We start from the raw sequence: 13,177 nt of genomic DNA, 5'->3' as shown, positions 1-13,177 counted from the left end.
AGGTTCGCTTAGCAGTAAGTGGCGCATTTGATGGCATTCAGCCAAGTACCCAAGGTCCGGGACCGGGTCCGGGTCCGGGGTTTTTGGAATGAATTCCCTTCGAATGGAATGACGCTGGCGCTGGAAAGCGGTAATTTGTCTTTTACGACCCCTCGCAAAATGTGTCACTTGATGGAGAGAGCTGGCAAAAGTGGTGGTTGTCAAAGTTTGGTGCTGACAAAGTAATATGGCGAGTCCAGCGAAATGAGCTACCACCACTGTCCAGTACAGGAATTTCCCCTGTGGAAAGCGGACACACTCTAGAGTGCATATGGTGACGGTGTTGAGGAATCCCAATATTAGAAATTGGCAGGACGTCCTCCCGGGGACGTGTCGTGTACTAAACGAATAGTTTGTCGAATAATTAAGCCTTACACTTGAGGTCCTCTAGTTCTGGAAATTGGATAGAGAATACCTGGATATCTGGTACTAACCTGCAGTGCAGCTAGCGTTTCGGTCCACAGTAACAGCGACCAGATGACGATGCCAACACAGGCGGAGAAGATGATAATCGATTTGTATCTGCGATGCAGTCGATGGGATGTTCAGGATGACACGTCCGAGGAAAATATTAAGAGAGAAGGAGAAAGCAAGAAGGACACAGTTACTAGCCACTAGACAGTTAAGCAAACTTCTTCTACGAGCGCCGTGTCACCGGACGAGAAAATGTTAATGAATCGTTAATGTGATAAAATGGTCACCGTAGGATGCGCCGTGGGGTCTGCAGCCTTGCTGGTGGGTGACCTTGCTGGTGAGTTGCTGCATCCTTTTTATCTCGTATTTGCGTTACTGCACTATCGCTACATGGCATTACTTCTTCTCTAGTGCCTCCGGTTGTTCGTCCATTCGTGCAAAATTGGAACGACGAAGGGAAGTTTCGTGGAATTTACTTACACAAAAGATGGACCTCGAAGATTGAGATAATGTATGGCGCACACTTAATCAACCACTCCACCACTCAGTTTTCTTCCGTCTTCCAGTTAAGGCATAAATAAACCAAACAATCATCTCGAAACACCAAACAAACCGGCTATACCGGAAGCTACAGCTGCAACGGGAGCCTTTTTCGCGGCAACCCCAACCTGCAGATGCGGCCACCAACAGGGGACAACCAAAACTAAGATGGCGCAAAACGGTCAACTAGCATAAAAAGCTAATGCAAAATTAATGACATTCAACGGGCGTGGCGTTCGGGGAGGATGGTGGGCCACTAGTCCAGCTGGTCCGAAAACCTGGCCTGTTTACAAGCCCTGGCAATGCTGGTCACAAGATTCATGGCGGTTAAATTTTTAATTTGTCGTCAGTGACTTCATGGCACACTGCGTCCCGTGCACTGCTCGGTGTGGTGCACTGCACCGATCGATGCACCGGGAGTGTGTTTGGTGCACGCGGTCAACATAAATTGTTCGGTTGATTAGCTTCAGCATTAATTCATCGCGCATCGAGGTAGCCTTTGATACTTTGTAAATTGAAAATTTTGTAACTAGCAACCGGACAGTTCCGGGACTGGCGCTTCTCGTGACAGGCAATTCATACACGTCCACGTCATGGATGCAAATGCAAAATGGCATAAAAATGTTTCGCTTGGCTGGGATAGGAAATGCCGCGGGAATGAAGAAGAGTGGCGCAGAGTACGACATGAATATGTTCGCTTCGAGTGCCTGTAAGAACCAGGAATTCAACTGCGTTACTGGTGTAACGAACAGTGATAGCAATCTAGCAAAGAAACAGCTACTCGCTCGTGTCCTTACTGGTGGCACAGGAAAAGAACAGGAAAAGATGCCTTTGATTCTAGGGAGCTGAAGAAGCGCTGGCTTCAGAAGCAGTCAGTTAAAGGTCTGCGGCTGTCAGAATGATAAAGAAATTCTTACGCTTTCTGCTTGGCCTGGCCTCGTGCCTGACATCGGTGCGAAATCAAGCACTGAACCTCGATGCAGTGAAGACCACCGCAAGCAGTGGAGGACCTCTCCTAAGTGAGAACCTCACTTTGGCTTCCTTCACTCCAGTGCCCTCACGCGCGCTCCCTGGAGTCACTGTATTATAGCTAATCATTGCAAAGAGCACTCAGAAGATGTTTTTCCACTTCATTTTCCGTGCGCTCCATTGCCAAGAAAACGGGGCTCCTTCTTGGCTGATAAACCGGTATGCCCAGACCGTCTGTGGCCTAGACTGGCCCAGGCTGGGAAGTGTGGCTGAGTGTGTAATTAAATGACTGAATAAATTCGACTCCACTCGCTAGTCTGCGCCCTGTTGGAGTGTGTCACCAGGACCGAGGACCAGGGAAATAGAGATGTCCTTTCGCCCTTCGGTGACGAGATGGTCACGGGGTTCGGGGAATCACTCCTATCACCGACCACCGACGGCTGTTTGTATTGCATTTGGCTACCATCCTGGGTTTTGGGATGGACTCGCTCTCTCTTTCTCCTACCCTGAATTTGTGTGTGTGTGAATTGGACAGAAATAAACGATTCGCTGTCACTGGGAAAGAAAATCAATTTATTCTAGCCTCTGAAGAGCCGCTCATCATCCGCGGAACCGAAGGACTTCACTTTGGATGCTTCGCTTGCTTGGACCAGAACGGAACGGAACGGAACGGAATGGATAGTTTTCGCCGGCGCAGAAGGCCCAGAAAACTAAACGAAGGGGGGGGGGGGCATGCGAGTGGTGGTGCGGAAGATAAGTGTTGAGAAAGCACTTCAAGTCGATCCTCGTATCGCTCAAGTCGGACGCATCGCTTGTGAGCTGACGGACGCGCGGACAACACCAAACTTTGTTTGTACGTGGAAGGGTTGGCAGAAATTATTTAAAGAGTTTATGGCATGCCAGGCATGAAGTGCACTTCCCACCCACCACACCCCTCGCCCTGGTGTGGCATAAAACGATAAATTCCAGTTTTTGCCCTCCACTACTCTCGCACTCGCACATCGTTGTATCTTGATCCCGGTTACCATCTTCAGTTCACCCTATCTTGGTGTGATGGCGGCCGTCAAGAACGTTATCCCGGTATGGCCGAGAGAAGAGAACATTCTTCATCCTGAGGAGGAGCTGCTTCTTCTGCTGGAGGATGGATGGTTTATGACATTTGCAATCGCGAACAACGTGCGGCGGAACGACGGTGCGGGTGCGGAAAGAAGCGCCCAACAGACTTCAGAAAGTGTTTTTGGCAGTTGTCAGTTTAATTTGGCAGTTTAAGTGCTGTTTTGCACAGCTTAGAAGCACACTCCGGATCCGGATCCGGTTCCAGGGGGGGAAAGGGAAAGCAACTGCAGCGAGAGCTGAGTGCTGCAGCTAACCGCCGATGACAGGCATTCGTTGACCAGCGTCTGAGGCTGGCCTTCAACAGCAAACATTCCTCACTTTTGTATGCAGCTCTACTGCTGCTGCTGCTGCTGCTGCTTGGAATTGCTAAACGTGGTATGCAGCCCCGTTGTGCTATCGGGGAGATATCGATTTCACGATTGCACGATGCATACATCGATCCGATAGATCGAAAGATCGGCAAACAGAGTAGTGATGGTGGTTCGTACCGTAGGACATCCGTGAGCAGAAACATAAACACCAGCAGCGCCAGATGGCTGTACGTGCCGATCGGGTAGACATCGCGATTCAGCTGTTCCGGCTCGATGTCACGCCACTCGCCGGAAAGAAACTCGGTGACGAACGGTTCCGAGGGTCTCAGCTCCCGGAAGAACCCGAACACGCACAACAACAGGGACACTTTCAACCACGGTTGCATCCTTTCGCAAGGCGCCTTCACTTCCGGTTTATTCCACACTCACACACACACACACACACACACACACACACACACACACACACACACACACACACACACACACACACACACACACACACACGAGTGCGACGATCGATGATTGACGATGGTGAAGGTAAAAAAATCGCGAGCAGCAGTTCAACATCATGTGTAGGATCCGATACCGGAATAAGAAAACGACTTGCGATTTGGTGAATTCCCGAATGAACGCCCGCCCGTCAGCGGAGCGTCACATCGCTGGTCGTGGACAAGACTCGACTGCCACAGCACGCGCCGAGTAATTACGCCGGGCACCGTGGTGGCCGGTTCTTTCCCCCTAAAAAGAGTTGATTTGTTATCTCGTCGCAGCAGCAGCAGCAGCGGAGCGCGAATGCTAGAGGTTTGACTGATTTGAGTTGATAGAACCGGGCGTTCCGGTTCATGGTTAGCTTCTCGTTAGTCATCGGCCATCAGACAATCCACCACCACCTTATCACAATCGGGTACACGCGTGCCCGCGATTTAATTGTGCTCAAGGTAAGATGCTACCCGGTGGGCGCGAAGTTTTGCCTTTCGCTGGCCCTTATCTCGACTCTCACGACGCGTTTTTGTTGCATTATTGTTTGGTGCTCTGTGCTCTGGACCGTGAAGGTGAAGTTTCTCAGGTTCTCATGCTGCATCACTATGCACGCCGCGTAAGAAAATGAAGAGAAAAAAAAACAAGAATTCAAGATAACTTCCTAAGAGGGTTTATCTAGATGATAATTGGTTCACGGGGGCTGGTTTGAAGGGAAAATTAAAAACAAATCAGTGCTTTCAACACATTACTGATAACAGCGAGTGCAGGCGGCGCAGGCGACGGTGTTCCATTTCCTGCCATGGATGGGTGATGAAGATTTGAGCCATTATCACCCGTGTTATCGCTTTATATCACTCACGGTGCACTTTGATGGCTGTACGCCTCTCTGGCCACTTGACAACACCGATTGACTAGAGTGATGCCACGGTTTATCTCATGGTTGATGGTCTAACGTAGGTGTTTATGATTACATATTCTCGTGTAACACATGTACGATCTGTTGGTTGGAATATGATGCTGTGAGAAGGTGGTTTCAACAGTTGAATGAACTTCAGCCACAGTTTTCAATCACGGCATCTACTGCTGTTGCATTGTCTGAGAAAACGAAAAAAACATTAAAAGCATATCTGACTAGTGGGAGCAATGCTATCACATTGAAAGGTTCCAGTTCAAAGTTATCAGAACTGGCAGCTTTAAAATTAAGACACATCCTTCATTATCTTCCTTTCTTTATGTTTGCAACAAAATTGTGCTTTTTTATTATCATAGGGGTCCCTTTATACACTTGTACCCCTCGGGGGCTTGGGTAGATAGCGGGGACGGGACGGGATCTTTGGCAAACGTGACACAAAGCCCAGGGAAGAAGGTCTTCTTTTCTGGTTTGTTTGCGAAGCACAGGTCGGGAACGGTTTGATAAAAGGCAACGGAAACGAATGTTAGAAGAAGCGTTACTTGCTTTTCTGCGTCCTCATCGTCCAACTCGTAAGCGAGGAAATGGATTTCGTTGATGGCAAAATGGCAAGGAATCGCTCATTTAAAACTCTTGCCAAGTTTCTACGATTGGATCTACTATAAAATATCTTATTACCTCAGCCTAAAAACAAATAATTTCCAAACAACTTCTAGAGCAACAATCGCGCTCAAATGACGCGAAAGGAATGAAGGAAGTCCGCAGACATCGACAGACAAAACATTTTATCCAGATGTGGGACGTAATCCGGGGATTTTGGCTTATTGTAAAATATTAGCTTGAAGAATTAGTGATCTTAAAATTACCTTTTAGCAATGATTTTTCGTGTTTTTTGTTTGTTTTTTCGGCAACATGACGGTTAAAAAAACGCAGTTCAAATAAGCTTCACCGTTCGATTCCTAGAGGGCGCTAGTGTCACACAAAGGAGCGTCTAGCCGGGACACAAATCGAGAGGTTCTTGCCACCGATAGTTGAATTTTCGAAATTCGAACATTTGAAAAACCGTTACTCCTGCAGCTGCAGCACCCCTTTTTGGCACCCTCACGGGGCGGTCCGGCTTGCAATGTATTTTATGCTTCAATTACACGATCGCTAATGAGCGCACACGACTGTTATGGTCTGGCCCTGGCCGGGCCACCAGCACCGACTCCATGCACCACCCCAATCAAGGCCACCGTACGTGAGGACAGACGTCAATTTCCGTCGGCAACTAAGTAGATCCGATTGTTTATTGAAAATGAATTAATTACTGACGGCGTTCGACGGCGGCGGAGTAGTTAAAACGTGATCACCGGGCAATATTTCACCCGGCATCGATCGAGGATAATCGAGGTCCAAATGATGGCAAAATTGAAGGCAAAAACATGTCCCGCCCGTTTATATCCGAGCTGCTCCGTCTGGCGCTGCTGCTGCTGCTGCTGCTGCTAATCTTGCCGACCGATCGTCCAGCTGCCAAGATTAAGACCCCAAAAAGCTTTTCGGCCGGGCCTGTGCTCTTGTTTCTTCTGTGTTTTGCTTTTGATTCTTACTTGCTGTGCTGCGCGCGTGTTTGTGTATGTGTTGGCTAATGATTTGGCGGGAGGCCTTTTTTATGCGTTTACCTTGGCGCCACAATCGTTCGTCTGGCGCATGCAAAACATGCGCCTCGCGTAAAACGCGTCGAACGCGGCCGGCTAATGAAGCCACTTGATCGCAGAGCACGGTGCTGGTGGAGGACCGCAGCACACGCAAAACGGTGCCAATTTTCGATTTATGAATTTTAATTAATCACTCCAACCAACGAGCCAACCGGCCAGCCAGCGAGCCAAGCCAACGAGCAATGCCATGCCAAGAGGAGACGGAGACGGAGCCCACGAGCACTGTCTCGTGGTTAATCCACGAGCAAAATGGCAAACATCGGACAGGGGCGCCTCGTGCCCCCGCAAGTCGAAACCGAGAGACAAACGAGTTCCAGCTGGTTTGTTATCATTTCTCTTTTACCATTTTTTTCCTTTCCTTCGTTTTGACAAACGAGCTACACTGGCTGGCGCGAGGACACTGGTGGGAGTCCCCCGGGGGAGGGTGTGGGGACAATACCGATCAATTCAGCGACCGCTCGCGTGGCGCAGACACATTAAGTGCCTTGACTTGGCGTGCGGCTTGGCTTGGCCACCGCATGAAATGAATTTATGAGCAACGACAACGACGACGACGACGACAGCGACGTGATCGTAACGATCGTGACGCTGTCAATGTGCACCGTTTGACGTGCGCTAGACGCATGGCTACTACGATCGATTTGCGTGCGCGATGACAAGCCTACTATGGCCGGTCGGAGGAGCAGGTCGGAGTGGCCGCCACCGCCTCTTTAAATTGATTTTAATTCTCGACAACAAAACGCTTAACATGCAAATTGCAGCCTGCGACGAGGAGACGACACCGGGGGACGGGGGGTGTTTTGTTTGCTTTTTCGTTCGATGATAGTGGAACGCCCAGGGATCGCTGATTATGGTAATTTGTTGGCCGATGTATGCTGGTATGTTGTTAGATGGTGCTGATGCTGGCCACCGGATTAGCGCTGGACGCCGAACGAAACGATGCTGGTCGACGCGGTTTCTTGTTCTCGTTGAACTTAATTAATCAAGCTGCTGGCAAATTGCTGCTGGTGGTGCTGAAGGGAGGTGACCGGACCAGTTTGTCCGGATCTGGACTGGCGATCGGCGATCGTGAACGCTACAGAAGCGTTTTGTGCAAACATTGACGAGCGAAAGTGAGCGGCGTTACGATTGTTTAGCGATTGTCCGGCTTAATTGTAATTCAATCATTTACATTACCTTCCCTTCTCTCTCTCTCTCTCTCTGGGGTGTCTTTGCAGCTCTACTCCAGTGATCGAACTCCATTAGCTGAACGCCGATCAACAGGACGACCTAGAAGCGAACCGAAAGCAGAGAGAGAGAGAGAGCCCGTGTGAAAGGAGGGCAACAATGGACGCTAGATAAAATTTCCGTCGCTGCTAAGGTTCTACTAAGGCTTGTGAGTGTGCGCGTGTGTGCGCGTGTGTGCGCGTGTGTGTGAGGTAGACCACATTGTATCGCCCAAAGTGTTCTCCAAAGCGCCAGCGTCGAAGCGAAGGTCCCCCGGAGGGGGACGATACAACAACGCAGGGCTCGAAACCGGTTCCTCCAGCGCCTTAAAGCCACCGAGCAAGCACCACGGAACAATACAATATCATGGAAGATGTGTGCGAAGAACAGGAACGGAGCAGTCCGCACCGGATTCAGCCGGATGGTGCTCCGGTTGGCCGACCAAATGGGAGTGGCAAGAGTGTCTCGTTGCGTCTTCATCACACACCTCAATCACCGCCACCGATGTCACCATCGTCTCGCTTACACTCACCAACAACGGCCAACAACCGCAACAGTGGCGGCACCACAACACCGACCTCACCGACCTCGGTCAGCACGTTGACGGTGGGGTTGCGGCCCCATCGCCGTCTATCGCCGTCCAAGGATGTGCGATCCGGTCGTGTCAAGTCCTGCGTCAAGCAGGGCGTCAGTCCGGCACCATCGATCGCAATGCTCGCTACCGGTGCGGGAGGGGGCGGGAACGAGGAGGAACCGGTCGACGATGCTGGACCGGTGAGTGGTGCCGGGGTCCAGAAGAAGCCAAAGGTGGACTTTGTGCGGTTCGATTCGACCGAGATCCATTACACCGAGAGCGACGAGTATCGGAAGAAGGTGTCCGAGGAGATCAAAAGGTAGGTACTCCGGAGGGTTCTTGGTCGTTGTCGTCATACGGTTCCGTGTGCGATTGGTTCACGCGAAACCCACGAGCCAGTGAACGGGCTCTAATTATCAGCCTAATGGTAATGAGTCCGTAACGATCGAATGCAGCCCCAGATCCACTTGAGAAAAAGCGAACAGAACCTGGGATAAACAGCTCATCGTCGTCGTGGCTGCGAGCATTTGGAAGTGTCGCTAATGTGTTGAGCAAACACACGGCGAACACTTCGCTGGATGGCATTCCCGGGGGGGAAAGAGGCAATTCCTCCTTCGGTTTGTTTTGTGGGATTTAAACGACACTTAACCAACACCATCACTTCCACCGCCACCGTGATGACGTTTCGATGAAATATTTGTTTGGGTTTTTTTTGGGGAGGGAAATTGATGGGGATTTTCTGACTGACTTGCGATGCGATTGTCGTTTAGTGGTATTTGCGTACGCGAGCGAGACTGTTTGACGTTCTGTTACGGGGCCGGCCAAGCGGGGAAATCGGTAAACAAAGCGTATTTGTTAATTGATCGTTTGGTAGAGCGAATTTTGGAATGTTTGGTCTTCGGGAAGACAAGCGCAAGTCAATGAGGCGACGTTTCGTTGGCGCGAGGAGGAGTCAGGTAGCGGCGGGGGTGTAATGAGCAATCTGGAGGGCGAACTAAGCAAGAATGGGAACTAAAACGAACATTAAAAATTAAATAATATCATGTTTTGAAAGCAATAAATATGAACGGATTCTAAATCTCAACCTCAATCAAAACGTAAGAAAAGCCTTATAAATGTGACTCATTGTGGTTGTTTTGAAAAAGAGGTAAAAACTGATATGAAAAACAACAGATCTAATTAATTGTGAGCTTAAATCTGTTTTATGGGTATCAGAGCTGTTATTTTTTAAGGTTTTATGGCAAATGTTCTCGAAGCACACAGTAACCGATAATGAAAATAAAATCAGATATTTTGAGATTTTTTTAGCTTTACTTATTTTTTTTCGTTAGTATCATTAAAACTATAAGTTTCTAAAAATATTGAACATGTCGATGTTCTTTTGTTAGATGGTTTTTCCAGGCACTCTTTTTTCATTTAAACCTTTCAATTTTGATAACATTTGAAAGCAAAAAAAAAAAAGTTTTTTATGATTTTCCTTAAAAATAGTTTAACATTATTATTAAAAACAAAAACTTAACCACAAATTTGACAAAACCTCGAGAACGCTCAAAACAAATGGAGAAGATAAATGAACCCGTACCAGGATCACGATCGCTATCGATCCCGCGAAGACATACGAGCGGAGGTATTAAGTAAGAAACAGAATTGCCGTGTAAAGGCGACCGCCAGACCCAGAATGCGCCGGTACACCAACCAAGCGGCACATCCCACTCGCGAGTTCCACCACCTATAGGGGTGCCGGGTGGTAGGTACATTAGCCACGCTAACGCGCTTTCGGCATTGCTTTCTCCCGGTTGTTCTGTGGCGAGGCAAGCGTTGGAATATCGTGGACCTGACAACGGTCGCTCGCGCGAATGATGGAAGACAAAAATAATGTTCCAAATTTAGCATTCTTTACCTCCGGCGACAGTCTCCGTGGTCCCATCGTGCCTTTTATCTTCTCTATCCGGCTTCATCTTTTCCCCCATCCAATGCGCTGGCTGCATTCGTGTTTGTGTTGCGCTGCGACCCAAAACCTCGCCTCGGCACAACACAAAGCAACCCGATGAAATCCTGTGCAACACCTTGACAACGCCGCTTTCATTCCATCGCGCTGCGCTGCCTGCTAAGTGCATCGAGAATGGAACAGATTCTGCTTGTGAAAGGTTGTTTGATAAGGGGGGGTTCTCTCGTTTCCTTCTTCTCTTCTGCTTAAACTCGCCATTCACTCTCATCACTACAGACCACGGGATGACCGGCTAGCGTTGCAATGCCCGGCGAGTCCATACTATGACGTCACGTGAAATGCATGAGGCTGGGACAAGGGGAAGCGGCTGGATGCTGGATAGGCAAGCACGGTAGACACCGATGTTTACCGATACTTTTAGCGTACGGGATTTTAAAAATAGATCCGCCCAACGCGGTCGAGCGTACCACCGCATGTCCCCTTCCTGAAGAAAGGAGACGCCATGGTTTCTGCCCGCCTTTATATCGTGCCTCCAATGTGACGTCATTACTTTTGGGTGTCTTACCTTTCGGACGAATGTCATGAAATGGTGCGTGAGTGACACGAACATAAATCGGTGTATCGGGTACCGCTCGTGGACTCGAAGATCGTGCGCTGAGTCCCGTGTACCAGCAGCTCGGAAGCACGTTTTATCTGGCTGATGTATGTTTAATAAAGAAGAGAAATGTTATTAGTATTTGATGGAGCTAGAAACTCAAGCAGTTTAATTGAGAACTGAAGCAGCTAAAACAATGTTTTATAAGGATCCATTTCGAGGTTAGAGCTTGCTTTTGAAAGTTCAATTCGCCTCCTCTGCACCTGGAAGAGCTGCACAATACCAACAGAAAAAGCACTTTACTTTTACCATAAAATAGTCAACAATCTCTCCTAATCAAGGGTATTACCGGTAGAACACCGGTGAAGATGTCGATCTTTCTAAATCAATAATCCCTTTCACCATTCCGAGAACCTGGAATTAGAACCAGGAATCCTTTTTCGGTTGCGTTGTTTTAAGATGATGGTATCGAAGATATCGTCGGCGTCGTGAGTGCTGCTGAGTGGCCCAGCCCGGAGGAAGAGGAAACAATAAAACATCGTTTCGGCAACGCGGTTCGGGCATCGGTTGGTCGGCGTTGGCGTGAGCGACGCCTCTCGGCAAACGGCGCTGTTAGTACACACGGTACACAGCTTCGCGGAACTACTACTATCCACTCGGCCATAGTAGCTCGGAAAACCTCGAACGGACGAGAACACGCGGTTGCCTGCTGCTGGTCGACAATACCGTGCTTGCTGTTGTTGTTGTGTAGAATGCGCTGCAGGAAGAACAGACCAACAGCCGCCAACGACAACGACGACGACGACGAAGACGACCAAAGCCGCCGCCGCCGCTGCTGCTACTTCTGCTGCTGCTGCTGCTGCCGCCACTGTTGTTGCTGTTAACTTAAGCCCCACGGGTTGGTGTTCCTGGTCCTGGTCTAGTGATCTTGTAGCCCTGCGTGGTACTAGTGTGTGCCGAGAGTAGTTTGCTTGACGTGTCTTGTCAACGGTACCTGGCACAGTCCTAGCAGGCGGTGTGTGTGTGCTTGTGGATGGTGCACAAGCAGCAGCTGCCAACAGCCTGCTATGCACCTTCAACCTTATGACCCGTACTCCAGTCGCGGTGTGTGTGTGTGTGCGTGTGTGTTAGTGTGTGCAAGTACAGCTGCTGCTTATGACAACTGCGGTTTTGATTGAAGAAAGCGTGTTCGGCAGCACTACTTGGATATGCATCTATGACGTGTCACCACATCACGGTTCTTCCCTTTTTAAGTAATTGTCTTTCCCCTTTTTTCCCATCCGACCCGCCCGTCTTCAGAGTGCTGCTCCGGTTTCTCAACCTCTTACTCATCAGGCGCTCGTCTATCTGAGGAGGGGGTGCTCCTAGTGGAATCTCTTTGCTAATCTCTCCGGTTGCGGCCGTTTCCCGTTCCCGGCGGCTGTGTCTGTGTTTGGTGTTTGTGTGTTGCGAGTAGTTTTTGGTTTTTGGTTGTTGTAGTTGTTGCGTTTGCGCTCAAGTGTACGTGTGTATCGGCGCTAGTGTGTTTGTGCGTTGGTGCATTTGCACGCACCGCACCTCTGTACATGCATCCCGGGGGGCAGTAGTGAGGCCCTTTGGTGCGCCATCACCGGTGCACTGTAACCATCTGATATCGAAGTGATCGAGATCGAGAGCATCGCGGATTGCAGTTCATCTGGCAGGCAGGCAGACAGGCAGGCAGGCAGGTCTGCTGCACTACGATCTGATCGCTAGCCGGTGCTCAGGCAGGGCAGCAGAGAGCTAAACGTAAGTTGTCAGACTGTGAGTGCGAGATTGATGCGAGAGTATCGCGACGATCGCGAGTCGCGCGAGCGACAAGCAGCTCGGGGAGGGCTGTGACAGATGTACAAACAGCGTGAGCATCGTTGCTCCTGCTAATCGAGTACCGGTATTCCCCACCCTTCGGACCCCTTCGATCATCGTGAGTCAGCTGGTGGTGCGCGAAAGAGACTGGAAAGTAATTACAATCGCACATACTCACACACACGCACACACACAACCGGAGAGGGTGCGAGACGATCACCCATATTGGTAATGCGATCCCCTCTTGCGTCGGGGCTGCGTCGACGTCTGCTGCGCAAACATGGAGGACAACAAACATCTGGATAGCAGAAAGTGCGTCCGAACAGCGGCTTGCGGCGATCGGTCGCTGCTTTTCTCTTTCTTCGCTGGCCTCGGCCGGCCAGCCGCCTAGTCCGGGTCCGGTCTTTCATGGGGTCTTGCTGACTGACCTTCAACTTCACCCAGTAGCACGCTCGTTACTGATGTCAGCTCATTACTGCCGCGCGAATTTACGTCGTGATTACGTGAGGGGCTACCAAGGGGTGGAGGGTGAGGTAATACTTGCCACTCGC

General features: G+C 49.8%; 2 protein-coding genes across 23 annotated transcripts in view; one reads left to right on the top strand and one right to left on the bottom strand.

The window, feature by feature from the left end:
* LOC125954447 (folate transporter 1-like) overlaps positions 1-4,032 on the bottom strand; it is an 8,091-nt gene extending 4,059 nt beyond the window's left edge. Inside the window, exons 1-2 of the mRNA XM_049684800.1 lie at positions 3,567-4,032; positions 474-561 (exon numbers count right to left, since the gene is read on the bottom strand). Coding sequence (XP_049540757.1) covers positions 474-561; positions 3,567-3,775 — 297 coding nt within the window. The 5' untranslated portion in view covers positions 3,776-4,032. The remainder of the gene's footprint in view (positions 1-473; positions 562-3,566) is intronic.
* The window catches only part of LOC125954412 (potassium voltage-gated channel subfamily KQT member 1-like), a 163,047-nt gene that overhangs the window by 32,588 nt on the left and 117,282 nt on the right, over positions 1-13,177 (top strand). For 20 of the 22 annotated variants that reach the window (XM_049684692.1, XM_049684693.1, XM_049684691.1 and 17 more), the window contains one exon: positions 7,697-8,578. In XM_049684692.1, the coding sequence (XP_049540649.1) occupies positions 8,052-8,578 (527 nt within the window). In that variant the 5' untranslated portion in view covers positions 7,697-8,051. Of the gene's footprint in view, positions 1-6,776; positions 7,592-7,696; positions 8,579-11,232; positions 11,701-12,101; positions 12,570-13,177 lie in introns of those variants that run through there. The other 2 variants (XM_049684697.1, XM_049684708.1) reach the window with 2 other exon arrangements.

Source organism: Anopheles darlingi, chromosome 3 (assembly GCF_943734745.1).
Source record: "Anopheles darlingi chromosome 3, idAnoDarlMG_H_01, whole genome shotgun sequence".
NCBI lineage: Eukaryota > Metazoa > Arthropoda > Insecta > Diptera > Culicidae > Anopheles > Anopheles darlingi.
Note: the sequence above shows the minus strand (reverse complement) of the source record. Positions and strands in the feature narration are given on the sequence as shown.